This window comes from Trichoderma atroviride, chromosome 7 (assembly GCF_020647795.1).
Source record: "Trichoderma atroviride chromosome 7, complete sequence".
Lineage (NCBI taxonomy): Eukaryota > Fungi > Ascomycota > Sordariomycetes > Hypocreales > Hypocreaceae > Trichoderma > Trichoderma atroviride.
Window position 1 is genome coordinate 3476654 of NC_089406.1, and position 27442 is coordinate 3504095.

Here is a 27442-nt window from a genome sequence, read left to right on the forward strand (position 1 = left end):
GACAGAATTAATCACTGACCTTGAGCCATCTGAATGAACTGAAAAAGTCGAGAAGAAGCTACCTGAAACATGGACTGACCACCTCGGCGGTACAGTTTGGGAGAGAATTGCGAAATTGGTTGAAGGAAGCCCAGCCATCTCCGTCCCCGTGATGAAGGAACTCGCCATGCTGAAGGAAATCATGGAAGCGCAAGAGAGACGTGGAGTAGACCCAATCTTTCATCTTTCATGAAAGGATGGACCAATTGACCAAGAAGATAAATGATGATACAGAGAAGGAGGTAGTAGACTTATTTGATGTATTGAGACTCCATAGATCTAATAGAAGTGGCAAAATAAGTCAAAGTAGCAGTGAGATTAAAATTATTAAAGACCGTAGAAGCAATTCTCGCAAGCTGAGGCAAGATACACACAGGTACATCAAGATCCAACAGACCAAGTTACGCTCAGTCACAGATCTTGACCTATTCCCACCGAAACTGAGTAATCAGAGCCTATGTGTCTGAGCATCATCAGTCCCCCGACATTGAACTCCGTGGCGCATACCTAAATATAAATCACTGATATATGGCAAAATCTCGTAGTGCCGCTCATTACTCGTCATCCCCAGCCTCGACAACTCGCATGGTGGATATGAAGAGACCTTGCGACATGAGCGTTGACTCACATCAGCTTCATGAGGTAGTTGTGTTAGGCAGCCAAGCTACCACTGTGCTGACTTCTGTCTCGGTATTGGCTCCAAAGATTAGCAGTGCGTCCATCGTCCAAGAATATACCTTGATTGAGCATTCATAATACGGCGCAGTTCAGAGAGTCTTTCCGGTGAACGGCCATAAAGATGCGCTAGATCGTCACGATCACGCTGGGGCGTGTCGTTTGCCGTATCCAACAGGCTGCCATCTTGTCCCTGTCGAAGCTCATAAAACATATATGGTGTCTTGGCATCAGCCCATTCCCATGCTTGAATGCTGAGATGATAAAATGTTAAGCGATGTGGTAGGAACATGGAGGAGAGCAAGTTGGCATGTACTTACCTGAATACATTGCATGATAACAGCAATTTCTGTACATCTATACGCTCTATCCATGGCTGGTCCGCACCCCAGAGATAGACGACGAAAAGCCAATCCCCGCAGAGGGTTTTGTGTTTCTGGCGCGAAAACACAAATCGCTTTCCGCAAGTTATATTAGGCGGAGCATCGTCAAGCTGTGTACGGTTATGAGACTCTGTGCTCTTCTTCACAGGATAATCTTTCCATGATCTTATGGACGTTATTTGTTCCGAGTCGCTTAATTGGGTGGGAACATCGACCAAAAAGCACCTCACAAGCATACGCCATGGCGGCAGTGGGCCTTTCTGACTGTGCTCGTAGCTATACCCTTTGGGAAGCGCATGATAGGAGATTAACCATCTAAATGGTCGCACTTCGGGTGGTGTCCCCGGACCGAGGAGCATACGCTGTATAGTTGCGTATGGCCGACGACGTCTTTCCATTTCAACGGATATAGCCTTATTGTCGTCTTCATCATCAATAGATTTCACCAGCCATTGTGGTGACATTGTGTTGTTTGGTAGGAAACGCTCTGCATCCGTGGTATAGACGGGGCATGGATCGTTGTCGTCGCGAGCGCCCTGAGACGGCGCATTCATCGTTGTAGGCTTTGCAAGAGACATGATTCGAACGCTCGTGGCCGTCAATAAGATGGAATGTAGAATTTTATCCTGCGATGGTGTTCTCAGTGATCGGCCAGTTTTGCGATGTTATATGCCTCATCGAGCGCCACCCATGAAGTCACGTTAATCTGTCCCGACTAGTTTTGATACCATACTCCCATACGGGCCATGCTTTGATATAAATTCTTGTGCAGTATTTATTTTTTATCTAGCAGTTATTTGACCTGGGTAAAAATATTGGATAGATCACCTGATGGTGGCTGGGTAGCGCAGCTATCAGGCTACATAATCCTGCGAGGCATTGGCGCCAATAAGATCCTTGCTTACCAGCACAATAGAGACTACCAATTGGCTTTATTCATGCCATCCTTTTGGCTCTGCGGCGACGTCAAAACGGCAATTTACCTTGCTTCGAGCCACAAATTGCTAAAGTCGGTGCGAGACAACTATATGGATGTCATGCAGCTGCATAGACGCATCAGAGATATCAGCGAAGCCCAAATCGTGAAAACACTTGAAGAGGTGAGCAAGCCCACCTCTTTGGAGAAATCTGGCGACTACTTCGAATCGCTCTGCGCAATTGGGACGGCGAGCAAAATTTACTCAAGATTGCCTAGAGCACGAGCAGATCTCCAGGTTATTCGCATGCAAATAAGCAAGTCGAAATGGTAGCAAGGTCTAAAAAGCCTAGTGCCTCTCCAATCCATGAAGCTGAGGACTACCATGTGCTGCATTGCCTTTTCGAGACAAGGACAATCGATTTGGATCCCGAGGAATTGGGCGACCACAGCTTCCAATTTGCCACGCAAACTTCGTATTCGTCGGCAGTCGTCTTCTCAGCGACCCCATAAACGAAATCCCTCATCACTTCACCGAGAGAATCATTGGCAATGTTGGCAAACCGGGTCTCACCTTTTTAGTTACACCACCCGATCCGATGGTTCAGGATTATAATCCTTCACTGGTATCTGATTGCACACGACAAGTTTGACGGGTTGGCGCAGGACAGCTTCCAAGGAACGTATTTCCACCTCTCTTTCACCGGATATGATGTCTCCCTGCACGTCGGCCAAAGGAGTGTTCGCGATGTCCGGCCCGATTGCTCGAAACTGCCATCTCGGTGTATGACGGGGGGAAATGGATCGCCGATTTGGATATCTGAGAAGCATCCATGCGCTGGAGGAGAGTGCCGAAGCTACATGTATCCTGTCCTCATTTGGATGATGCCGAAAGGGGCGTTCCTGACCTCGACCTCGTATCTACTGATTCTTGGTTGGAACTTTTTGACCCCCCGCAAGAAGGTCAAGATTCGGTGGTGCGGGCCCGTGATAATCCCATTGCGAGGATCGCAACGGCAACATTGGTGATGCAAAAGCGTCCCAATGTGATCATTCTACCGAATAAGGTATGCTGGCAGTGTCAAAGCCTAAAAGCCATCGGGAGTCAGCTTTGCTGGGTATTGGCAGTGACGTCCGGAAACTTCGAAATGAGTTCAGAGGATATCTCGTTCAGTGTTTCTGAGAAAGATGATAGTGAAGAGGAGCATCTAGTAACAGGAGCATGTCTTATTTATTGGGGATAGATGTATGCTCTTGTCAAGAAGTCATCCAAGTCGTGCGCATAAGACAGACATCAGCAACAAGGAATAAATCGAAAAAGAGATGGCAGCAGTTAAAAAGTCGCACGCACGAGGATAGTCCAATGGATGCAAAGACGTATAAGAAATCTTAGTGTCGATGTGTTTCAACGAGCCGCATCGAGCTCAGTTGGCGATTTACGATTGGTTTCCAGTCACATGATCGGCCCGGCTAGCTCAATCGGTAGAGCGTGAGACTCTTATGAGGTACACGTTCTGTATTGCAATCTCAAGGTTGCGGGTTCGACCCCCGCGTTGGGCTTTTCCTATATATTCCGCCAACTGAGATGGTGCGGTTATTTTTTGTTTTTTGTTTGTTTTCCTGTTTTGGAACATTGACTCCCTTGATCTTTTTTTCCCCAATGTCGTTATCGGCGACGAGGTAGTAACCGATTCTGTGGCCGCCTTCAAGCGATTGGATCGTTTGTCTTATTCCTAGGAACACTAACCTTGGACTGACCCATGAAAACGATCAAGCCATGCTGGCTATCATCAGTTGCCCACTTGGCCAATATCGCTCTCGAGAGTCTGGTCCTAAACTCCCGTTTTCGTGAGCTCCGAGACCAGTTCACGCACGAGCTTGGCTTATGCAAAGATTCTCTACAACAGCTTTTCCTTCAACGAGCGAGAGATTGCAAGTCATTAATGGTAAATCCTAGAAAATGAACAAAGCTGACCGGCATCTAGGTCGAGAACTCCATCGCTTTCGCTCAGCGCAATATCACCGGAGAGCCTCTCTGCGAGGCCTGAATATGATGTAAACAAAAGTGACTATTTTGAGTTGGGGTATTGCAGGCACACACAAAAAAGATTTATCAAAAAGCATTATGAAGTGAATGATCAATCAAGACAATACTACATACAGTGACACAAGGACCTCATCCAGCATCAACAGGGGGCATCTCCTCCCACCCATGAATGTCGTAAATTGTGATTAATATTCCACCAATGATGCAGGGTTGCGGCGCATGCAGCCTCATTTACATTCATCCTACACACCTATACCTAGGTACATGTAACTAATAGATCGCATCAGGCATGTTACAACAGTCCGCGATAAAGAAAAAAGAGACGATAGGCTAACCAAAAACTTATCATGGACATTAGCGATATAAACGACATGATTTTCTGCGGCCAATATGTATACAGCACAGCCGTGTTGGACACTGCCGGCTTCCTGCTACTCTTGCCCACCAAAGTGCATGTGAGGTAGGCAACCATCACGAAAACACAATGTGTCAATCAGGCTATAATGACACCCTCCTTCTGAAGGATTTTTATTGATTATCCTATTAATAGGTGCCACGCATCCATGCCCATGCCGTTGAATGGGGAGCTGAACGTGGGGCTAGAGCCAATGGAGAGAGAGAGAGAGAGAGAATGAGGCTCAAATCGAGGGTCAAGGGTCTAAGAGGCAATAAGACGAGGCTGTGAGGCAACCGACAAAGTCTCCCTATCTCTCTTCTCCTCTTCCTCTGCAGATATTTTACGAGCTCATGTCATCGAGCCATATTGAAATCTACGCAAAAGAGCCATCTCCTCTGCCATGAGCACTCTTTATCAACCCATTTCGCCAAACGAGCCGTCCGAGTCTACAACTGTCATGACTGAGAGCCGCGGAAGTCTCGAGCATGGAGCAGCGGTGCTTCAAAGCGGAGAAGCCCGCAATGAAAGCTCCGGAAATGGCCCGCCTGCTGCCTCCAAGCGTGTCAACTCTACTGTTACAGATATTAGCAATGAAGGCACGATTGTTCTAAGCCGTTCTCTTTCCAGGGGCCAACTCTTGGAATGCATCATCCACTTTTTCGCCATCAGCGTAAGCATCGGCATCTGTCTGCTTCATTTCTTAAAAGTGTACTGGACGGACGAATCGACATTGTCCAAGAGATGGCGCTGGGTGTCGTCTTTTGTGTCTCTTGACATAAACGACATCATCAAAGCTCTCCAGTTCGCTGCCAAGGTTCATGAGATTCTTATCGTGGCTTCCATCGGCGCAATCGTGCTGTATTTTGCACGGCGCCGCCTGGTTGGAGACGAGGGCATCGCGCTTGGCCTGCTGATGAGCAGTTACAGGATCGACACGCCCTCCAATATGCTGTCGTCCAAGTTCTGGTCGGCTCTCAGCTTTGACTCGAGCAACCTAGACCCAGCGGCAATAGGTCTGAGCCTCCTGCTGCTCGTCTCAGCCATTCTCTGCCAGCTCGTGGGCCCGGCCTCGGCCGGCGTGATGCAGCCCAGCCTTGACTGGTGGAACGTATCAAACCCGTACAACGGCCAGCCACTGCCCCTTTACCTGTCCGTCAGGGGCAACGAGACATATCCCCGTGTGTTGGACAACAATACTTGGCCCCTGCACGCGTATGATCCCAATATCGACAGGTTTGTAGCAGAAAACGCGACTGACTGCTTGACTAACGCTGTGGGTTCATGGTGCCCGGCATTCGGAGTCAGCGTCGTGGAAAATTGGGCAATATCAAACTATGAGGATCATGCAACGCCCAATATCACCGTAACAGGGACCAGCGGCACGCAGAGAGCGCTTACGGCGGACTTGATTGCGAATGGAACTGCCATCGCGGCCACGCAATCCAACTGGGTCATCCGTATGTTCGGCCTCTTTGCCACATATGTGAAGCATCGTTCCGCCTTCGCCGCCAGCTCCATCACGTTGCCCATGTACACATCCACCGACCCGATGTACGCCCCTGTTGTTCAAGTGCAATGCCAGGCCTTGCTTCCCAACGACACAAGAAACTCGGTCAGGTTCCTCACCGATCAGCTCACCAATTACACCGATTCTAGCGCCGATCGGTACAATCCTCAACTCTCCTGGTCAGTGCCCCCTGAAGCCTTGAGCCTCCACAATCAACAGGATTATGCCCACTTCGAATGGGTTGACCTTTCAAAGCAGACGACGACGGGCATGTGGCGTCCATCCTTAGGCGCCGTGGCCAAGATACCTGGCTGGGTGAATGGACGACCGGGCTTTTACATCATCCCGTGCATCATTGACGCTCGATGGGCAGCGTCCTCGGCGATTTATCAGCCCATAATAAGCGATGTAATCATCAGCAATCTATCCAGCCCCGCCGATCTCGCGTCCCGTTCAAACAGCGCAGATTCCATCTCCTCCAAACTAAGACTAAAACCAAAACCAAAACCAATCTCACGCCAGCAGCTGGGCATCGGAGATGCTATCCAGATAGGACTCAACTGGGCAAACTTGCTGGACACCCCTATATATTCTTCTAACGACACGCGAGCCCTCACCAATATTGAGGCTATGCTGAACATCTACGTCAGAATAGATGAAAACAACGGCACTGATTACGCCGCCTTCACGGTGGGAGTAAACAACAACACCTATGTACGCAACACTACACAGCTCATGCACGCAGCAGAAAACACAACGGCCACCATTCTGAGCCTCACAATTGCCGATGCGCTATCGCGTCTCAGCGACGGTATCGAACCTTGGAACTTGATTGTTCTAAACACCACCAGGGGCGGCAACGTCACCTGGACAGCTATAGACTTTGATTACTATTCTATCAACTCCTCAGACGCAACTTTCATGAAGCAGTTTACGTCCCTCAGGGTCCAAGTCCATCGCTATGGCTGGGCATACGGCTGGGGAGCCGTCATCATACTCGACGTCGTTGTTCTGCTTATGCACGTTTTCATGGTTGTCTCGTACGCAGGCTACCACCTCCTTCATGTTCTTTGCTTCAGGGAACGCTGGTGGATGACAGACGCGTGGAATAACACTGCGGATCTCATCATACTGGCCTGGGATTCGTCGTCGACTACGGTGTTTCGTAAGGCAGAAGGGGCCAAGCCGTCGCTTTGGGCCCAGAATATCAAGGTTAGAGAGAGAATTGGCGGAGATGCAATGGAGCTTGTGGCTGGACGACCAAAACCCGGTGAGGGCAGGCTCCAACCCGAAAGAAAATACATGTAGCATGTTTTACACTGGGAGATATTGCCCAGCATTCCATCTTTTTTCAATATTCGGCACCTTGAGTGTGGCTATTGGTATGAGTTTACTACACTACTGCTTCTACTTCTACTGCTTCTACTGTTTCTACTGTTTCTACTGCTTCTACTGCTTCTACTGCTTCTACTGCTTCTACTGCTTCTACTGCTTCTACCGCTTCTACTGCTATTTGTTGCTTCTTTTATTGTCTACTTCGTCTACTATTATCTATTATTTCTACTATTATCTATCTACTATTTATACTGTCATCTACTAGTTCTACCGCCATCTACCAGTGATCAAACGTTTCTATATCTACACTGACTGTCTTATTGACCTACAGCTGGGGGTTGGATAATGAATCCGGGGAGCGAATAGTAATTTCCTTGACATTTTCTCACTTTGCCTATATAATTAAGACATACTTCCCGCCCCTCAGTGGTGGTGGTATCGTCGATCGTGGGTACGTCAGCAATTGCTACCATATCGCGGATCACGGGAGAACAGAGATGAGAGGCCGACCCTATTACGTGCTCTCTACGGTGAAGAACGTAGGGACACACAATGTGGGATCAAAAGGCTTGGCTCCTTCTATCTAACTATGGGGGCGTGATGGTTATATAGTCCCCAAGAGACTCGGAACCTCCTGCCTCTTAGGAATGTGAGGGTAGGCATCCCTCAACAAGTACTCTATACTAGAAAGGCCTAATTGACTGCTGGGGAGTCAATGTCAAAGGACACATTGAATACTGCATGGTACGTAACTTCACATTTAATGGCAATTGTAGAGTATTATACAACGGCTGCAAGCTATAGAGTGGGCATTATATTAATCCCTGGAGACTTGGCCCCACGACTCTTAAAACTTCTGAAAAGCATTAAGCATAAGCATTAAGCATCGCGCACTTCCGTGAGCCTTTTCGACCCGTGATATTGCCGAAAGGAACAGTGTGGTCATCTCTACCGAGAAGTAGGCAGCAGGTGGTATCGAACCGCAAGTTATCTGTGCCGCAAAAGAAGTGAAACTAGCGTCAACCAGCATTCATTCTGGGTTAATAGGGCCTTGAAGTAGGCACAAAATAGAATTACCGCTCCGACGCCATTATGTCTTTCCACCTCATACAGCATAATGCAGAGTTGTCCTCAGATACCAATACCTGCCTACAATTAGCTATATAGTGCATCAAACAATTTGTCAGCACTTGTAGAAAATCTCCCGAAAAGTAAAGAGGTCAATTCCCTTTAAAAAATTACCCAAAAGGTAAAGAGGTCAATTATTTATCCCCTGCTCTATGTAACAGTTGAGAGTAAGCCTACATTTTAACCCTACATTCCTTTTAGGCGCTAATGGCAAAATAGGCAGTTTGTGGGAATATCTCTGTATCAATCAATCCGGGCACCTACTCAAGCATGTCCCATGTAAATATTGTACTTCTAGGCTCTGTAGTATATAAGTGTACTAGTATTCAGCTTTAAGATTTTGCTCAGCTCTTCTATCCCTCGCTCTCAGTCCCGTCTATCACATTACTCTTACTACACTACTTCCAAGGCGCGAATCTACTCAAATATCATGGCGTCGCACCCCCGAACTCTTCATGAGTATGTACCGTGCTTGATATGCTGGAATATTTAGAAAAGCTGACGATATTAATACGGTCTTTACTTACAGAGGTGATCCCAAGGGCACGTTTCTCAAGATCGACGGCGGAATCAATGCCTATCTCGCCACCCCATCGGAAGAGAACGGTCACAAAGGCGTCGGCATTCTCTTCATTCCAGAAATCTTGGGCATCTACCCCAACAGCCAGCTATTGGCAGATGGCTTTGCCGCCAAAGGATACACCACACTCATCCCGGATGTATTCAACGGCGATGCAATCCCACTCGACAGATTCCCCCCAGCTGACCTCTTAAGCTGGCTTGCAAAGGGTTTTGATGGTAACAACCCACATACGACTGAATACGTCGACCCAATTATCATTGCAGCGATTAAAAAGCTAAGAGAGCTCGGAGTATCTAAAATCGGAGCTGTTGGATATAGCTTCGGTGGCAAGGTATACTCAATTCCCATCTGTCCCATTCAGTTCTTACGTTGACATTTGGTAGTATGTGGTCCGACATTTCAAGAACGGTATTGACGCGGGATTTGTCGCGCACCCCAGTTTTGTCGATGAAGACGAGTTGGCTGCCTTGGCTGGTCCTTTATCCATTGCTGCACCAGAAACGGACCGGCTTTGGCCAGCCCCTCAGAGACACAAAGCTGAAGCAATACTTGTTAAAACCGGCCGGCCTTACCAAATCACCTTGTTTTCAGGAGTTGCGCATGGCTTCGGTATTCGAGGGGATCCGGATGTGAGGCTACAGAGATTTGCAAAAGAACAAGCATTTAATCAAGCAGTTGCTTGGTTCAATGAACATTTGCTAGAGGTGTAAAGCAGTAGGCCTATTAAAATTGATAAATTACTTATGACGTTTATATCGCCAACTAATCCAAAGCCAGAGCAAATGCTCATACACATTCTTCTCTGCCTTGCTCAATGATATCTTCTGCCCCGGTAGTGTCTGTCTCCCCTGTAGCTGCCATACGGCCCTCCTCGCCTATGGTCCCCCCTATCTCGAGAGCCGTGATGGCCATGTCCACCACGATAACCTCCACGACCGCCCCCTTCAGCGTGCTCATATCTCGGCGGCGGTATTGGCTCTTCCACCTCAACTTCATACTCCTCATACTCCTCGTTGTGGAACTGCGCCACTGTGTCTTGCTCCTCTCGAGCTGCCTCGGGGTCGAAAACGAACCGCATGGTACCATCCTGCCCACGGGCCGTTCGTCTCATAGACGCATCCCCAGGCCACGATGACGCAGTTGCGGTGGGTGAAGTCGCAGAGCCAGGGGTGACGGGAGGGGCATCCTCGTTCTCACAGCGACTGCAGTAGTACATGTGTCGAGAGATGAATTCCTTTTCGAGCTCCGTGTTAAGGGCGATCTTGATGTCCATGAATCGGTTCAGGTCAAACTGCGCGCCGACTTTGGTCGACTTGTGATATTGGACGTATAGATCCAGAATGTCCAGCATTGTCTCGAGCACAGCCGGGCGGGAATACTGCCGCCGCTGAGCAACAAAGGCCTCAACTTTGTCCAAGTGCTCGCCAGTCATGCGGGCTGTGAGCTCCACCAAGGCCATGACCATGGAGAAGGTGGTTCGCTTGATGGGGACAAAGGTCTTGTACATGTCGATGCTCATGGCGTAGGCAATGTTGAAGAAGGGTTTTTCCTCTTCGGGGCCGAGAATGCTACGGACAACCTTGACCAACAGCTTCTGGGGGTAGCGTGTGCGAAAGTCGAAGCCAATCGTTTCGAGAATCAGTCGCTCTAATCCAATGATGATTTTGCCGGGAGATTCAAAGATCTAGGATGCTTGTTAGTTTATGTCGGTAGGTCTATATAACGTCGTATCGATCGAGCGCCTCAGGGAATGAAGCTCACGCACCTTGTCGTCCGACGCCGCGGGCTTCTCAGGGTTCTTAACGTTGTAGGCCGCCGCGAGGATATCCTTGGACTTCTTAATCGTATCTTCAACCTTGCACGCGACAAACAGCGAGGCCAGGGCCGCGTCCTGGTAGTTGTACTCGGCATCGCGGAAGTTGAGGCGGAACTTGTGGAAATACGTGCACGCCGTGTCAAAAGTCCGCACCGGCCTGTAGTTTCGTCGCCAGCATTAGCTCAGCAGCAAAGTAGAGAAGCTCATGATACGCACAGATTCAGATGCTGCCTCACAGTGTCTATGAGCTGGACGCCCTGCAGGCGGTAATTATCCTCTCGCGCGGGATCACACCCATTTTCCTTCAGCATGCGCCGTATCTTGAGCTCGGAGGAGTATTGGTTCGAGCTGGAGATGTAGCCGGGGTGAGGCCCAATTCGCGAGGCTGAGTCGCCATTTGAGGCCGCTGGAGGCGCCTCGGCGTCTGTTGAAGACATTCTCGATGAGGATATGTTGGTGGAACGAGGCGGAATCTGCGTATGGTCGTTCCAAGCCGCGAGTCGGGTCGAATTGAGTCGAAAACGAGCGGCAGCCAAGCCGTGGCGTCCTGTTCTTGATTCCTGCTGCTCTTTTGCAGCCAAAGGCACGATTAAGCACTACTTTCAGTGCTTTGGAGTTGTCGTGCAGGGCATTTCTAAAGCTTCCCCATTATAATTTTGGATTCCCACGCCCAGGATGCGCTGTAGTCGAGATGGGAGCGTACGTAGTGGCTGATGCTGAAGGTATAAAGTTGCAATCACAGGCATCAAGTCCACTAAACTTTCCACGGCGCGCAAACATGCCGCACAGCGCGGATTAGCTCCGCCTAATGACGCAGTTTGGCGGTTGAACGTAGCACAGCTTACCCTACAGCAGATGGAATAATCCGCAAAATACAGTCAAGTCACTGGAAGAAGCGTGGGTACCTATTTTTGAAAAACCAAGAAAGTTATCTTTATTTTTATTTCTACTAATATTTTGTTGGACCAACTCTAACTGCTGACGAATTCAACAGATTCCCGAGTGGTTAGACAGCTTGCAATATGCTCAACTCCTCCCAGCATACATGCACAAAGGTATATTCATTATGCGTAATATTGTTTCGTTTCATTTTGTTATGAAGGCTGCATCTCCATCCTGTCATGAGGAACGTGACATCCAAAAACGTCTCATTTTCGCAACATGTATTTGAAAGTCGAGTGCCGTGAAAATGTCTTCAGCCAAAGCCTGCTGCTCTAGTTGGGCTTGCTGAGCTCAGGCACAGCTGGAGCATTGCTCACGGGAGTAGAGCCGCCAGAAAAGTTTGGTCGGAAGAGGTTGAAGGGAAGGCCCATGGCTACAGAGGCAGAGCCCAGGGCAGCGAGGAAGAGAGTAGAAGGTTGCATGGTTGTGGATGTGTTGAGAATAGAGACGAAGATGTGTGATGAAGGTATCGGGGCGGCTGGCGCAAATGTAATTTGAAGACTTAGGAAATAGCGAAAGAATGAAGAATTTGTATAAAATTCTACGAGAGCTAGCTCAGCAGAATATAACGTTGTGAAAGAAATGGACACTGAACAAAACGAAACAAACTCTCCTCCACTTCAAAGGCGGATGCAGCGCACTTATATGGTGTTCACGACGCAGCAGCCATCAGGGGCCGACGCGCAGCCATTCACTCGTCATCTGAAACACGCCTCCGCGATTATCCCCAGCGGACAATAGGCGCTGAACAAACACGAGCGGCTTTAGGCCAGCGCATGAGACAGACAGCGGCCTGTTTCGTTGCCAGTTTCAGCTATACGCAAGGGGCCAAGCCTAGATGCGAGGGCGAGGCAGCCGTTTACTGGCGCTGCGCTTCTGAGCTGCCCAAGACGGCACATTCATGGATGTTTATTCAAAGCAGAAACGGGCCTAGACAGGTAGTGTGATGTTTATTTAGAAGTTGATAGCCTGGTGCCTGGTTCGTGTTGTGCAGGGAAGAGTCTCATGCTCAACTAACAGAAGCCTGGCCATGGTCCTTTTTACGAGCTGATGGCTCTTTTTCCGCCACGTTCGTAATTGCCCTAAGCATTCATTAAGTCAGCGCGTGGGTGATCTCGTTCAATTTAGGAGTAATAGACTCTTTCTCTTGCTTCAAATCATTAATCCATTCATTTACAAGCCGTAACTCCTTCATTGTCAATGCCTCATGTTTCCAGCTTGGTAAAACCAACGCTGCTGATTGGCGTCTGCGAGCGCAAATCTTTAGTGGACCGCCTCCCTATTCCAGCCACCGCCCCCGGATTATTTTTCTGCCTGCGCGATAAGGATAAGCATCCCGTAGGTCAGTCGTATGCGCAAGCATCATCGTCAGCTTCTTCCAGCCACTCATCCCGTATCGTCATCACTCCTTCATTTCCTTTCTCGTACAATACCATCTGAACGCTTAGAATATTTGAGCTCTCATCCCACACTCTCTAAGCATCTTCGCAACGATGCGCGCCACAGCTTCTCTCCCCAGTCTCTTGACGACGGCCCTCCTGGCCAGCCGCGCCGTTGGCTGGCGCATTCCCAGTCTCCAACATGCTACAGACGACGAAGATGACGATACGCCTCTCCCGGTCGTCATCTGGCACGGCCTCGGCGACGCCTTCAGCTCCGATGGAATCCAGGGAGTAGGCGAGCTCGCAGACAAGATTCACCCCGGCACCTTTGCCTACGCCATTGCCATCGGCACGGATGCCAACTCGGATCGTTCAGCGACCTTCTTCGGCAACGTCACCGAACAAATCGAAGCCGTGTGCGCCGCCCTCGCCGCGCACCCAATTCTCTCCACGGCCCCTGCCATCGACGCCATCGGCTTCTCCCAGGGCGGCCAGTTCCTGCGCGGCTACGTCGAGCGCTGCAACAACCCCCCCATCCGCAGCCTCGTCACCTTTGGCAGCCAGCACAACGGCATCAACGAGTTCAAAACCTGCGGCAACGCCGACCTGCTCTGCAAGGGCGCCATGGCCCTGCTGAGGTTCAACACCTGGAGCAACTTTGTCCAGAGCCGCCTGGTGCCCGCGCAGTACTACCGCGACCTGACAGACTACGACTCGTATCTCCAAGGTTCAAACTTTCTGGCCGACATCAACAACGAGCGCGAGCTCAAGAACGAGCAGTACAAGAAGAACATTGCCAGCCTGACAAATTTTGTCATGTACATGTTTGAGGACGACACCACCGCCATTCCTAAGCAGTCTTCCTGGTTCGCCGAAGTCAACGGCACCGAGGTTACGCCCCTGCGAGAGCAGAGACAGTACAAGGAGGACTGGATTGGCCTGCGCCAGCTGGACGACAAGGGCGGGCTCCGATTCCGATCCATCACGGGCGAGCACATGCAAATCCCTGAGGGAATCTTGAAGGAGGTCATGACTGAATTCTTTGGTCCCATGAACAAAACGTTTCCCCCGGAGAAGGATGCCGAGGACTTGAGCCAGGGGGAGCTGTGATTTGACCTTGTTTGACTGTGCGCGTGTCCTTGTTTCGTGACCTTTTTCTCTATTAATAAGTTAACAGCCATTTGATTGATACTATCTTGTTCCTCCTCACCATTTTGTGCCACTACAGGTTTCTCTTTACTGTGTAATAACTTGGGCGCAACTAAATCTCCAAGAGTGCCTATAGAAACAAGTGCACACTACGAATATAACATCTTCTTTTAATACAATACGAATATTTCTCATTTCTTCTATTCATATGTTTTTGACTGTCCGTCTAATACGCCGCAACGCCAGTGCCAGATATCTAATCATCCTTATTATGCGCATACACACAGATAATTATGTGAAAATGAATCATTTTTTTCCCTTTTCCCTCTCTCAAATTTTCCCTTTTTACTCGGCTGCCTTGGCCGCCTTGGCCTTTGCGCTTCTCAGTCTCGTCTTACGATCCGAAATCTGCTGGTCCAGCTTGTCGTCGTTGCCCTCAGGCTTGGGCTTCTCCTCCTTGGCGGCCTTCTTGGCCTTCTTAGTCGCAGGTGCAGCTTCAGCCTGCTCCTCAGCATTCTTGCGCTTCTTGCCAATGTTTGCCTTTTCAGCCTTGCCCTCCGAGTCGGCAATGACGTCCTTGTCGTCCAGCCACAGCTCGTCCGTCATCCAGATGGGCAGGGCAGCCGTCTCGGCGCCCTTGATGTAGATGCTCTTGACGTTGCGCCACTGCTGGGGCACCCACTTCTCGACCATGGTGTTCGCCACGGCCTCGACGTTGGCGGCAATCTGCTCGGCCGTCCAGTCGGAGAAGCCCACACGCACGGCGGTGTTTGTGCTGGGCGACAGGCTGACGAGCGCAGAGCCGAGGGCCTTTTCAATCTCCTTTGCAATCTCGGCGGGCGTGGCGGCGTTGACCTCGCCCTCCTTCTTCTGGGGCTTGGTGCGCTTTCCATCGACCTTGCGGGCCTTTGGCTTGAGCACGACGGGCACAGGGCGCTTGAGAGTCGTCTTGTAAAAGGTCTTGCCGAGGATCTTGGGCAGGCGGTTAATGATGCGGTCGTCGCCGAGGAAAACGTCGTGCTCGGCAAACAGCTTGCGCTGGGCCTCGTACTGGCCGTACTTGGCCTTTAGCTTGGTAACATCAATGACGCGCGTAATCTTCTTGCGCAGCTCGGCGGGGAAGTCGTCGGCGGCGACAATGTTCTTGTAGGCGCGCTGCGGGTCGGCCGTGATGAGGCAGACGGTGGTCTCGGCGGCGGCGTTGAGACTGTGCGGGAGGAGGATCTTGCCGGGCTGCAGGCGGGCCTTTTCGGACATGTGGCGCTTAGTGGTGAGGGTGAGCCAGACGATCTGGTCGGTTTCGCCGTCGTTGGCTTCTTGCAGGAGGTTGCGCTTGGAGGAGGACTCGGCTTGTTCCTTGGCGGCGGACTTGATGTGGGAGAGGAGGGCTTTGGAGGCCTTGAGGGTCTGGTGATTGCGTTTCGGTTAGATTCTGGCCAGATTGAAGCAGAAAGGTCCTTCTTTTGTCGAGAAAAGAAAAGGGTTGGTAAACTCACCTGGGCGGCATCAACCGCAGCCACGGCGTTGGAGCCGACGACTGCAACCTCTTTTTTCGCAACTTCCTTTTTTGAAGGAGCCATCTTGAAGATCTGTCTCTTTAAAATAATCTAAAACAACAAAAAGAAGACAATTGAATTTCGCAGCTACTCTGTGCTTGCAAAAAGTGAAAGATTGGCTGCAGTCACAAAAAAACTACAGATTTTCACTATCGCCAACTTTTTTTTCTCGACTGCCTGTCTCGAAAAAGAAAAAAAAAATTCCATAATCTAATCAGGCGAAGTTCTTCCGTGGCGCTAGTGCAGCAACTTTTCGGAATATGCAAGTCCCGGTTGCCGGTCTTGGCTTGAAAAAATACGGAACACGGAACGGCGGCCGGAGACGGAAGATTCGAAGGAGGATCCACTTTGGAGATGTGGAAGCGTTGAAGATGCCTACCCCGTAGCAGAATTGGATGCAGTATTTTGGGGATGTATGGCTGTAGCACTGGGAGTCACTGGTTTGAATGGTTTTTATTTGCTGGTTAGATATTGATGCTTGTACACTTGATATGGATATGAATTCATGCGTGCTGTCGGTGATATTTCTCACTCACTCCGGTAAGCTTGTTTGCTATCCTTTGTATAAAAAGCCTGAGTTATACCGCATCTCCATGTAAGTCAGGTTGGCTGTAGCTAGCAAACACCACGCATCGCGTCTGCAATCCTGCATATCCCCTCACGGCTACTGTGGGTACCATCACTGATTAACAGCACTCCAAATCTATTCCAACAATTATTAAGAAATGATAACTATAGTCCCCCATTCCATGATTTTGTAGCACATGGACCATTTGCGATGGCGATGCACTTCTGCCTGACATGTCCGGACCCGACGGCAAGCAGCACGCAATGGCACGGCAACTGCAGCTCGGCAGCACGAGTAAGACTGCGTCGCGATATAAAACGACATGGTTTGTACCGCACATTGGCGGGGCATGCGAGCGAGAAGCGCGATGCCGGGCCACGGAGTTGAGCCAGCCCAGCCACTCAGCTGGCATTACGTACAATCTGCAGGGAACTCGTAGTAACGTAGGAGCCTTGATGTAGGAATATGCCAGGCAGCTTGACGTGGACGACTCCAAGCAGTGCAGCGCAGCGCGGCACAGCCAGTCAAGAGTCGTCTGGGACAGCCATTGACGTTGGGAGCGCCATCTATCCAAAGTACAACATGATGCTGTTATGCCAGTACTTTTATGAATAGAGGACATCTGGCAAACAGACAGGCATTGCCAATGGAGACTTGTGCCCGTAGCAACGCCTAATCACCAAATCACAAGACAAGCAGTTCAACTCTTACTCGTAGCACTGGGTAACTGGGGCATATTACTCGGCGCCTGCAGATGGCGACGACTAGACTTTGCCTGCAAAGGGTATGAAGCCGACAGGGATCTCATCCACGGGCCTTGACCTGCATGCTCTCTCTCTCTCCTGGCCTCTTTTCCGGCGGCTAAAGGAAAAAGACGGCGAGAAGACCAATTAAGCGAAAGCCGAAAAGAAGAACTGATCTCGATGAAAAAAAAATCCAATGGCTCGCATGCGTCGAAACGCGGTCCTGGAGTGGTGGAGACGTGACGAACCTGTACTTGTATCAATCAAGGCTAGGAAAAAAAGGCGCGGCAGTTTAGCAATAGCACGAGCTTGAATGGTGCTACAGATGCGAAGCTGATGGGTGGTGCAGAATGAGGAAATTAACCATGGCACGGCGCAGGATTACTAGTGAGAAGTGGTTAGATGACCCCGTTGCCGGGAATTCCATTGGATCGAAAAAGGGCGCTTGATGGATGCAATTTTATGGCAGAGGCTGATGCGAGTTTCGGGTCTAGATTGTGTGAGGACGTGTAACATTTGTGAAGGCGTGTAGCAGCATGTACCGCGGGAAAAGATGGTTTTGCGATGCGTACGAGGGAGGGAGCACATGCAAGTGAAAATTGACATTTGATAGCCGTTATCACGGCAAATGCGTACATGGACTTGTGGTTGGAGGTGCATATCGCACTCATGTATATATTCGGAGCGATATCCACACGTGCATATTCCTGCATACACGTACTTGCAGTACTGCTGCATACCACACATCCAGCGAGCGTCGGTTTGCTCCCATATTAATCCATACGTGTACCACCGATGGACTGCCCTTTTTCACGTAAATCAAATCAGTCGATGCCACGCCCAACATAAAACATACAGGTGCTGAACACATGCATCTGCACCCAAGCGAGAGACGTGCATATCATAGCCCCAGCCAGCTCCAAACCCACTGATCAATAGCTCCAGCCTCCAACATCAGCAACACAAACCCATGCCTAGTCCCCATCCATTGATTATAATGCCTGTATGCAGCACAGCACAGACGCAGACTGGGTTCACACATTTTGCCCGATTGTTGGTGCACTCAATTGATTCTCTCACTCTTTGCCACGCAGCTGAGAAAACGTCGCCATAGCAGCATCCAGCCTGTTCCCAGCACAAATTCCTCCCCCCTAAAACTGCCCCCCCAGCTCTCCCGCCTCCACCCGCCCTTGGTTGCCATAGCGTCCGGCGCGCCCATGAAATTAGCACTCGATCCGCTGTAACTCTGCCACGGCCTAGCGCCCTCCCTCGCTGAAAGGGCGCTGTAGCAATTTACGCTTCAGCGGTTGCAGCCGCTATAACCGCAAGCTTCCAGGTACCTAATTTTCCAATTGTCCCTCTCGTCTGCACAACGCCAACGCCAACGCGATGCGTCCCTTGTCGCGCGCGTTCGTGTCTTGGGTCTCTCTCTTTTTTTTTTCCTGCTCGTCTCCGCTCGTTTAAATACCGCCTGCGCCAGGCCCAGCCCTGGTCTCTTCTCACCCCTTCCCCCAAAACCCACGTCTCTGGCCGTGCATTTGTGTGGGCAGAACGGAAAAAAATATAGCGGTGGTTACCTGTCACTCTTTCTTTTCCCTTTCTGTTCTCTCCTCCTCTCTCTCTTCCCTCTTACTTAATCCTCCTTCTTCCTCACTCCCCCCCAATTCCTTTGTCTATTTCTCGACATCCGGCCCTTTTGATCCTTGCTCCCTTCTTTTCGGTCTGCCGTCGGCCGAGAGGTACAGGGAATTAAAAGGGCAAGAAGAGGGAGTAAAGAAAAAAAGGGAAGGACGAAAAGGACAGACAAGAGAGCTGCATTGCATTGAATTGCTTGATAGCTGATTGTGTAGAGTTCAGTCCAGTCCAGTTCACTCACAGACTCAATTACGGGCACGCATCCACACCTACCTATACCGTGTTAGGTCCAACTGGCTGGGCCTTTGTAAGTGGGGAGCGAAAAGCTCGTAATAACAAACAACATCAACCGACTCTCCGACGCGACTTGCACGAATTGGCGAGAGAAGAGGCCCGGGAGGAATTGCGGTTGGAGCTGCCGGGAGGATCACCAAGAGGAACCAAGCGAAACACCAAGAGCCGCAGTGACTCAAGGGCATGATCGCGTCTTGACGCCCTCAGCACATTCACTGCCGCCGCAGCCATGGACTCGCCCACGCGAAAGCCGGCAGCCGCCGAGGTGGCCCCCGCTCCATTAACAACAACAACATCGTCGGCATCGTCGACTTCGTCCACCTCAGCCTCGTCCACGTCGCTGTCGCCGCTGAAGCGCCCGGCGCCGTCTCTGCTGCCGCCCTTTGAGCCCTCGTCGTCGCCCGGCCTGCCGCGCCCTGCAAAGCGCCAGAATGTCGGCTCGGCGCCCCATCTGCGGTATCCCACGCCAAACATCCCAACCTCCAGCACCGGCATCTTGTCCAGCTCGCCGCTGCGGGAGAAGCTGAGCCGCGGCATCTCCGAGCGGACGCCTCTCTCCGCCGTGCCGTCCATTGAGCTCAACGACAACGGCGAGATGCTGCTGATGGGCCGGTCGTCCAACTCGTCTCACTTCCAGCTCTCCGCCAACCGCCTCATCTCACGCGTGCACGTCAAGGCCCGGTACCTGCAGGGCGCCACGCCGCTCGAGGCCAACAAAATCGAAATCACCTGCAACGGCTGGAACGGCCTGAAGCTGCACTGCCAGGGCCGGACGTGGGAGCTGCTCAAGGGCGACAGCTTCACCAGCGAGACGGAGGGCACTGAAATCATGGTTGACGTGCACGATGCCCGCGTCCTGATCCAGTGGCCCAAGCGCAGCTCCTCGGCCGTGGACGCGAATGGCCTCTTGTCCGATGCCAGCTGGGAAGACTCGCCGCCACGCTCGCAGACGAGGGCCTCGGCCATGCTGCAGGCATCCCCTCTGCGACGGGCTGCTGCGCGTATCCAGTCCCCTGACAGCCCTACTCCGGCTCCTCGGCGACGGTCTGTGGTAGCAGCAGACGAAGAGTCCGGCATCCAGATCTACGAGGACGACGAGGAACACCTGCCGGACTCTGATGGCCACGAGGACCCCGATGTCGGCGTCAGCATGCGGACCGAGGTTACGGCCAGCTTCTCCAGCGATTTTGAGCCCGACGACGAGGACGACGAGAGTGATCCGGACGAGGAAAACGATCCCATCATCCACTCCTTTGGGCCCTATGGCGCCAACATCTCGGGGCGCATGGCGTCCATTTCGACGAAATCACCTCGCGTGACTTCTTCCAAGCGGGCCTTGAAGAAGGGCTCGACCGAGACTCTGGTGCCTAGGAAATCGACCCGGGATTTGGATAGTGCCGAGGCCAGCCCGCGCAAAAGGGCAAGGAGGGAAGCTTCTCGCGAGCAAACCCCAACCCCGAATGGTCGACCACTGAAGAAGGAAGAGGATGAAGAGGAGCAAGTGAAGAAAGAAGAAGAAGAGGAAGAGGAAGAAGAAGAGGATGACGAGGAGGAAGAGGAAGACAAGCCCCCCCAAGATTCTCTCGGAAGCCGATGCCGCCATCTCCAACCACGTCGTCAACCAGCTCGCCTACTCCCGCCTGTCTTCCACGCCGCTGTCCACCATCATGCACAACCTGCCCGCCGAGCAAACCAGGGATCTCACCCGGGACGCTCTGAGGGTGCTCATCGAGACCACTGCTTGCATTGGCATCATCGAGCGCCAGGGCAAGGACGCTGCCGGCAAGGCGCTGGAGAGCGAGTATTACTACATCCCCGAGGCCGATACCGATGCTCAACGTCGCGCTGCAGTTGTGGATGGACTGCGAAAGCCCAGCCTGCGGGCGTGCCGAAAGCAGCACAAGGTTAGTGTTTTCTCTAGCTTACGTAGTTGGATTCTAGTCTTTTAGACTGCCATTATTAACGCGTTCCCCATCTAGCAATACTACTGGAAGCGCCCTAAGACGCCTTGAGCGGATTTGTTATTGACAAGACCAACACGGATGTAGAATGGGAAGCGACATTGCCATTTATTTTCATAAAAAAAGACAAAAACAAAAAAAACATAAACAACGAAATTACACGGAGGAACGATTGATTGAATTTGTTATGGACTCGCATATAAAGAGATCAATACCCGCCTTTTCTTTTTGTTCCGAGGCAGCCTCCCTGGGTGGATGCCCTGATGTGGAGGCCCTCTTGTTTATTGCCGTGGACGAGAACTTGTAAGATGTGTCATCATTGGGTCTTTCTTTTCCTCGTCTATTTGACGATATTAGTCACGATGGGGATCAACGGAGAAGTGAAGCTTGTGCGTGTGTGTTTTTTGCTCTGTCTTCCTGGGTTCTCCTGCGAATGCATGAGGAGCCGCTCCTCGGCCCTGGAAAGGAGTCAACTCAGTGGGATAAGAAAATTTTAGCTACGTGGGAAGGCATATGGCGAAAAAGGGGATATGGTGAACTGGACTGGGAACTTGTAAGGAGTTTTTTTGGCTCATGACACCCCGATGCATCGTCGCAACCATCCACGTCTGAAGGAGTTATCTGGGATGCGCTCTTGAAATTGTGTTTTTATTGTCAATGTTGAGTTTGCACAGAATGGACAGGAGCATGAAGAAAGGGAGAAAGACAGACAGACAGAAGCATGAAGAAGAGAAGAAGTAAAAGACGTGCAGAGGCAAACATCCATTGACATCCCCCTGCACCTGTTGAAATTATTACCTGCTATTACACCAATCTGTACATGTATGCATCAATAGTATAGCCCCCTCCAAGCCGATCACATCACATCATCCATTACACTGCAGATTGAGGGCACTTGTTAGAAACAAATAAAAAAATACAAGTCACCTTTATCTCTCAGACAAAACTATCATGACGCACCTGATCGACCCGAGTTGCATCCGCCCCATCCAGTAGAATCAACGCAAGCGACGTTGTGTGACGCAGTTGATAAGTGTACAAGCGAGACTCCAATGTTACGTGATGCCTATCGTGATTGTCCGATTAAATCCCTTTATCAGTTTAAATCCCGAGCTTGTTTTTCTTTTTAGTCAATCTCAGATCTCGGCATTCTTCGGTAAAAACGAAACCAATCTACCCATCTATAGTTTTTGTGTGTGCGTGTGTGTGACTTCAGGACTCCAATGTAACACCACCTGCATCACCGCAGCGTCGTATGATGCTGATTGCCGCGGGATTAGCGGCGGGTCTCAAAAAAGCCAAGCTTCTCGTTATGCTCTGATCCGATCCGGAACCCCCGCATTTTGGGTGGCGAGACCCTAAAAAAGAGCCTGGAAGCTCGAGATTTTTGGGCAGGAATAGCCTTGATTAGAGGGGAAATGGGGAAAAGGTGAAAAAAAGTATAAGTAGAAGCTGCGGGTGCGTTTTGTGTTTATTTCTTGTTTATTCTTGCTTTAACCAAAAATTAACTTACCTTGGAACTGAAACAAATCAATTACTGTCTTGGTATGTGCCCATCATGTGTGTGCCTCGTCTTGTCTTTGATGTAATTGAATGACGCTTGATGATGTGATGCTAACTTGTTTATTACTTACATACAGACCTACCTATATATCAGTCAATCAGTCAACAACTCAAATCAATCAAATCAACCACTCAATCTGTAAACACCTACAGACAAACATCCACCCACAATCTCAACCACAATGAACTCTTCACCACCACAAACCACAATGAACTCTTCACCACCACAAACCCCAACCAAAAGTCAGTCTCCCACAAACCCTCACTCCTCATACATCAAATACTAACATTTATTCTTCACAGCCCAACAACCCCAGCCCTTCCACCCCCAAGACTCCTCCCCCGCCTGCCAATCCGCCATCCGCCACTCCTCCACCTGGAAGCCCAGCTCGCTTAATCGTCGTCTTAGCTGGAACAACCAGGACCAGAAGCACGAGCTGCAGATGAGCGGCATTGATGGCGTGAGGTCGGGCGAGCAGGGCTTTACGGAGAGGGGTTGAAGTCAAATAACTACAACATAAAAAAAAAAAAAAAAAAAAAAAAAAAAAAAAACAAGATGGAGGAAAAAGAAGTTAACTTCTTTGTATGGAATCTGGGAAAATGGGATTAAACAGGACTGCATAGCATAAGCATAAAAAAGAAAAAAAGGAAAAAAAAAAGAGATAAATGGTACTTAGCATGCAAAGGATACGGAACTATGGAATGAATACATCACCTAAAGAGAATGGATTATTGAACATCATGAGCCTGCTCCGTCTTTAGGCAAAACATCTACAAGCGATGCTTAATAGTCAATCACTCATTAGTCTTGGGTAATGACATGTACATTCATTCTCGTGCAATACTACGCATGCACACATCCGTTGACGATACTCTTGACACCAACTGGGAGATTCCAATTCAAGCCGGCCTGAGCCAGAAAACTGCTAGCTAATGTACAACGGTTCAAAAGGGCAAGAGAAAAAAAACTGTGATTCGCGACATGTCGCTCCCAGCCCGCATTCGCGATCGATGGGGGGTATTTCAGACTTGATCCCGTAGTTGGAAACAGAAGCGAAGAGAAGAATCGAAAAGAGAAGTAAGGGGAGTAAAAGAAAAAGACTAAGAGGAGAAATGATGAAAGGCAAACAAACTCCTACTCCCGAGCCTATGCATGTCGTCGTGGGAGTGGCCCCTTATGCAGCCAACCTTGGAAGATGAAAAAGAAAAAAAAAAAAAAAAGAAAAACAAATGACAAGGTAGAAAAAAAAAAGAGACCAGCAATCATATAACAATATAGCCTGAGCGTTCTGCTTATTTGGCCGTGGAAAGGTGCTCTGCTAAAGCCCCAACAGCATACGCCACTCCTCCTACCCACACGGTGCCCATCACAAGCTTCTTGCCAAAGCCCCTCTTCTTCTTCTCGGGAGCCACTGGATGCTCCGGAGCGCTCTTATGCGTATTAGTGTTGTGAGAAGGTGGTGCTCGTTTCTGGTGGTAGTCCTCTAGGCTGTCGTCGTAGTTAACGAATCCAGTAGGGCTGGCAAAGTTGCCCGTCACCGACTGTCCCATCATATCAACCGGATTGATGCGAGTGGTGTTTGTGTTGCTGGGCGCTGGGTCAGAAGGAAGGTCACTGGCGTTGGGGGAAGCAGGCCGGTTCTTGCGGAAGATGAGCACGTCGCCGCCGCCTGATTGGATATCGTAGCCGCGCTCCTGTAGTGGTTTAAAGTAAGGGAGAAACTTGGACGGGTGCGACAGTTGCAGCAACACGTCCGTCAGTTTTGCAGGAGTAGAAACGTCGTCATCGTCGGATGTGGTCTCGGCAACGCTAACAGATTCGGTTGACTTGTCAAAGGCGAGAATCTTGTACATGGTTGGCTCATCTGTTACCGCTGCGGCAGAGGCCGGCGAGGACTCGTAGTGTTTGACTACGGCCGCCGCCGTCTCGCTGCCACACTCCTCCGAATAGCTAGTTTCTAGTCCCTTTGGATCGTTAGAGTAGGGGTCCTTCTCGGCGCGTAACTGGGCCAGTCTACCGGTGATGCGTTCGATCGGTTCGGCTTCGGATTTTGGCAACTCACTGGGAAAACTCTCATCCATAGAACTCAGTTCCATCTCTGCCTCGTCTTTTTCTGCTGCCACCTCTTTAGCACCCACGTTGGCCCTGCTCAGCACCTGACTTCGAATCTCATCCGCCGTCAACGTCTCCAGCTCGCTCTCCACATCCGGAGGGGCTGCCTTGTAACCATGGAGATCCTTGTACGCCTTGGATGCTTCCTCAGGGTGCATGGGGTAAGGCGTATCAGGAGAGTCAAAGGTCTGGGGCTCATATGCGCCCAAGTCAGTGTAATTCTTTGTCAACTCCTCGGGGTGGATGTGGCGAATCTTGTCTGGTTCTTCGTATCCGTCAATGGCATAGCCAGGAAGGTCCTTGTAGACCTTGGAGGCTTCTTCCGGATGGATTCTCTCCACCGCCGGCCCTGCATTGGGGAATGCAGAGTATTGGGGCAGGTCTCGGTATGCCTTGGATGCCTCTTCCGGGTGAATTCGGGGAACCGCGGGGCCGGCGTTGGGATATTGCGCATACCGGTTGAGGTCTTCGTAGTTTTTAGAAAGCTCCTCAGGGGTCAATGGGCGAAGGCCATCGGGCTCGTTCCAACGAACAGGTCCGTACTTGTCCAGGTCATCATATTGCTCTGGCTTACAGTCACGCACCTCAACCTTGGCAGCAATCGGCTCTGCCTTTGGCGTGGGGTCGTTCTCAATGGCCTCATAATCCTTGAGGACAGACTCCCGGCAGGTAAAAGGACTGCCGTATGCATGCAGATCTGTGTAGTTTTTCGACTTTTCCTCTGGAGTCAGGCGACGAAGGCCATCTGGCTCGTCCCAGGTGACGGGACCATATTTGTGCAAGTCTTTGTAATCTTTGGACTTTTCTTCCTGGCTTCTCTCTTGCAGTCCGTCAGGCTCATGCCACCTAACGGGGCCATACTTGTCAAGATCTTCGTAGAGCTTGGACTTTTCTTCAGGTGTAAGCTGTGGGAGGCCATCTGGCTCATTCCACGTCACGGGCTTGTACTTGTCCAAATCGTCGTAGTTCTTTGACTCTTCTTCGGGCGTAAGCTTTCGTGGTGCGTTTGGATTGTCAATCTTCATTTTAGAGTACTCGGGCAAGTCCTCGTATATCTTGGATCGCTCCTCGGGGGTCAGATGGGGCAGGCCATCGGGCTCGTTCCATTTGGCGGGCTTGTAGTCGCCGAGATCTGTGTACTGCTTGGACTCCTCTTCAGGAGTCAGTTTTCGAGGTGCGTTTGGGTCGTCGAAGCCTGTGGCCGAGTACTTGCCACGCTCGGCGCGAGTCACCTTGCGGTTGGTAATGGGGTCGATGAAGCTGAGGCTGTCGCCCGTAGTGGCTTTCAAAACGTTCTCGGCTGTGACTTGGCCGGAACTGCGGTGTGGATGCATTTGCTGTCGGAGATTTTGCAGCAATGTCCATACGCTGTCCTCCTTGTTGAACAGATGGTTGATGGCCTCTCGCTCGACATCCTCGATGTTGCGACCGGGGCGGGCCCCAGACAAATCATCCGACCACGACTTGATGTCCTTTACTCTGGTGTACTTTCCAGAAGAAGAGGCGGCTGACTTGGTGCTCCCTGCCTTTGGGTTCTCTGGAGAGAGGCGTCCCTTGACCATATATTTCAGGGCGTAGACGCGCTGACGCTGGCGTCCGAGATCGAAGCCGCAGAATTGTCGGCACTGCTGGCTGGTACTTGATTGCGTAGAAGCTAGAGCACCGCGGGCGAGTAGGAGCCTGGCACGAGGCGAGGCGATTTGCGAAGCTGGCAGCATTGTGAAGGAGGATATCGAGCCAATCGCGGAGCGAGGGATGCACTACCGGGTCTGGCGACAAATCAGCGTTAGCACACCACTTTGATCTGCCGCAAAAAGCAGGGCATTGGCAACGTCACGATGAAGCCACGAAATCACGTACCGGATAGAAGACGTCAAACTGAATCACCCCAAGAGCAGCAATTGCATGTGACATGGAACTCGGGCAGAACCGGGAGTGCGGGGAACGGCCAGAGCAGAGCAGAGAAATAGTAGAGAGAGGGAGGTTAATTCGACCACCAGGGCTGGAATGGTATATATAGAGGCAGCCGAGTGTTATAGAGGAGAGGGGAAGGGCGAGTAAGAGCTTGGTGGTGTAGAGAGGATTACGAGGAGGAGGAAGAGAAGAGAGAGAGAAAGGACGCGAGAGCAACGACGTGCGAGGGCAGCTACTAAGTACGGGCAACAAGCACGAATCGTGGGATGCACATCAGCGGCTTATCTGGACTGAAGGTGAGCCAACTCTGGTCACCGCGCTGGGGTCAGCGAGGCCTGCGGGGTAAATCCGCTAAACAGCGCTGGACGGTGGGTTCAGCTCAGTGGCTCGTAGCCGGCTCCACCCAGGCGGAACTGCCCCGTTTGGAGCACGACTTGGAACTCTTCAGTGCTCTGTAGCGGTGCAGCGGTACTGTGAGTTTTCAATTGCCATCGGATGCTGGATGCTGCATGTACCTATCAAGGCTCGCCACATCTCAGCGATGTCTGAATTGCAACACCGCACAAGCATCGTGACCGCCTCTGTGTTAGCAACGGCAAGGGATACACAGCAAACACTACTGCTGGCGGCAGGCAGCAATCAATCAATCAATCAATGGCAGCTCTTCTTCTGATGCTCCGTCCTCACTAGCATCGACTCCAAGATGCACGTCCACATATTATGCAGGGGCCCCAGATTCCCCACCGGCGATATCAAGCGACGTTCCCAAAGCAAAGCTGGTGCCCTTTTCAGCGCG

The 27442-nt window shown here is 50.8% G+C and overlaps 9 protein-coding genes and 1 non-coding gene across 10 annotated transcripts; 6 read left to right on the top strand and 4 right to left on the bottom strand.

Moving 5' to 3' along the window:
- Positions 1–282: 282 nt before the first annotated feature.
- On the bottom strand, positions 283–1855 carry TrAtP1_013152 (uncharacterized protein). Its single transcript, XM_014088770.2, has 2 exons — positions 1035–1855; positions 283–968 (listed from the first exon to the last, which is right to left on the bottom strand). The coding sequence occupies exons 1-2, from the start codon at positions 1673–1675 to the stop codon at positions 746–748; spliced, it is 864 nt and encodes a 287-aa protein (XP_013944245.2). The 5' UTR covers positions 1676–1855; the 3' UTR covers positions 283–745.
- A 1622-nt stretch (positions 1856–3477) lies between these two features.
- On the top strand, positions 3478–3573 carry TrAtP1_013153. Its single transcript has one exon. It is a non-coding gene; the product is annotated as a tRNA-Lys (tRNA).
- A 1284-nt stretch (positions 3574–4857) lies between these two features.
- TrAtP1_013154 (uncharacterized protein) lies at positions 4858–7272 on the top strand (the record flags this gene model as incomplete). The annotated part of the gene is made up of 1 exon (XM_014088771.2): positions 4858–7272. One exon carries the CDS (start codon positions 4858–4860, stop codon positions 7270–7272), a length of 2415 nt encoding a protein of 804 aa, XP_013944246.2.
- Positions 7273–8731: 1459 nt separating this feature from the next.
- TrAtP1_013155 (uncharacterized protein) lies at positions 8732–9720 on the top strand (the record flags this gene model as incomplete). Its single annotated transcript, XM_014088772.2, has 3 exons — positions 8732–8886; positions 8957–9341; positions 9394–9720. The coding sequence occupies exons 1-3, from the start codon at positions 8858–8860 to the stop codon at positions 9718–9720; spliced, it is 741 nt and encodes a 246-aa protein (XP_013944247.2). The 5' UTR covers positions 8732–8857.
- Positions 9704–11542, bottom strand: TrAtP1_013156 (uncharacterized protein). The gene is made up of 3 exons (XM_014088773.2): positions 11043–11542; positions 10776–10983; positions 9704–10694 (listed from the first exon to the last, which is right to left on the bottom strand). The coding sequence occupies exons 1-3, from the start codon at positions 11261–11263 to the stop codon at positions 9822–9824; spliced, it is 1302 nt and encodes a 433-aa protein (XP_013944248.2). The 5' UTR covers positions 11264–11542; the 3' UTR covers positions 9704–9821.
- Positions 11543–13140: 1598 nt separating this feature from the next.
- TrAtP1_013157 (uncharacterized protein) lies at positions 13141–14491 on the top strand. Its single transcript, XM_014088774.2, has one exon. It carries the CDS (start codon positions 13262–13264, stop codon positions 14258–14260), a length of 999 nt encoding a protein of 332 aa, XP_013944249.2. The 5' UTR covers positions 13141–13261; the 3' UTR covers positions 14261–14491.
- On the bottom strand, positions 14472–16032 carry TrAtP1_013158 (uncharacterized protein). Its single transcript, XM_014088775.2, has 2 exons — positions 15796–16032; positions 14472–15706 (listed from the first exon to the last, which is right to left on the bottom strand). The coding sequence occupies exons 1-2, from the start codon at positions 15877–15879 to the stop codon at positions 14645–14647; spliced, it is 1146 nt and encodes a 381-aa protein (XP_013944250.2). The 5' UTR covers positions 15880–16032; the 3' UTR covers positions 14472–14644.
- Positions 16033–18223: 2191 nt separating this feature from the next.
- On the top strand, positions 18224–22480 carry TrAtP1_013159 (uncharacterized protein). The gene is made up of 2 exons (XM_066115810.1): positions 18224–20999; positions 21075–22480. Exons 1-2 carry the CDS (start codon positions 19325–19327, stop codon positions 21095–21097), a joined length of 1698 nt encoding a protein of 565 aa, XP_065971910.1. The 5' UTR covers positions 18224–19324; the 3' UTR covers positions 21098–22480.
- TrAtP1_013160 (uncharacterized protein) lies at positions 22463–23138 on the top strand. The gene is made up of 3 exons (XM_014088777.2): positions 22463–22601; positions 22697–22862; positions 22923–23138. Exons 2-3 carry the CDS (start codon positions 22802–22804, stop codon positions 23117–23119), a joined length of 258 nt encoding a protein of 85 aa, XP_013944252.2. The 5' UTR covers positions 22463–22601; positions 22697–22801; the 3' UTR covers positions 23120–23138.
- A 774-nt stretch (positions 23139–23912) lies between these two features.
- Positions 23913–26450, bottom strand: TrAtP1_013161 (uncharacterized protein; the record flags this gene model as incomplete). Its single annotated transcript, XM_014088778.2, has 1 exon — positions 23913–26450. The coding sequence occupies one exon, from the start codon at positions 26448–26450 to the stop codon at positions 23913–23915; it is 2538 nt and encodes an 845-aa protein (XP_013944253.2).
- Positions 26451–27442: the final 992 nt, after the last annotated feature.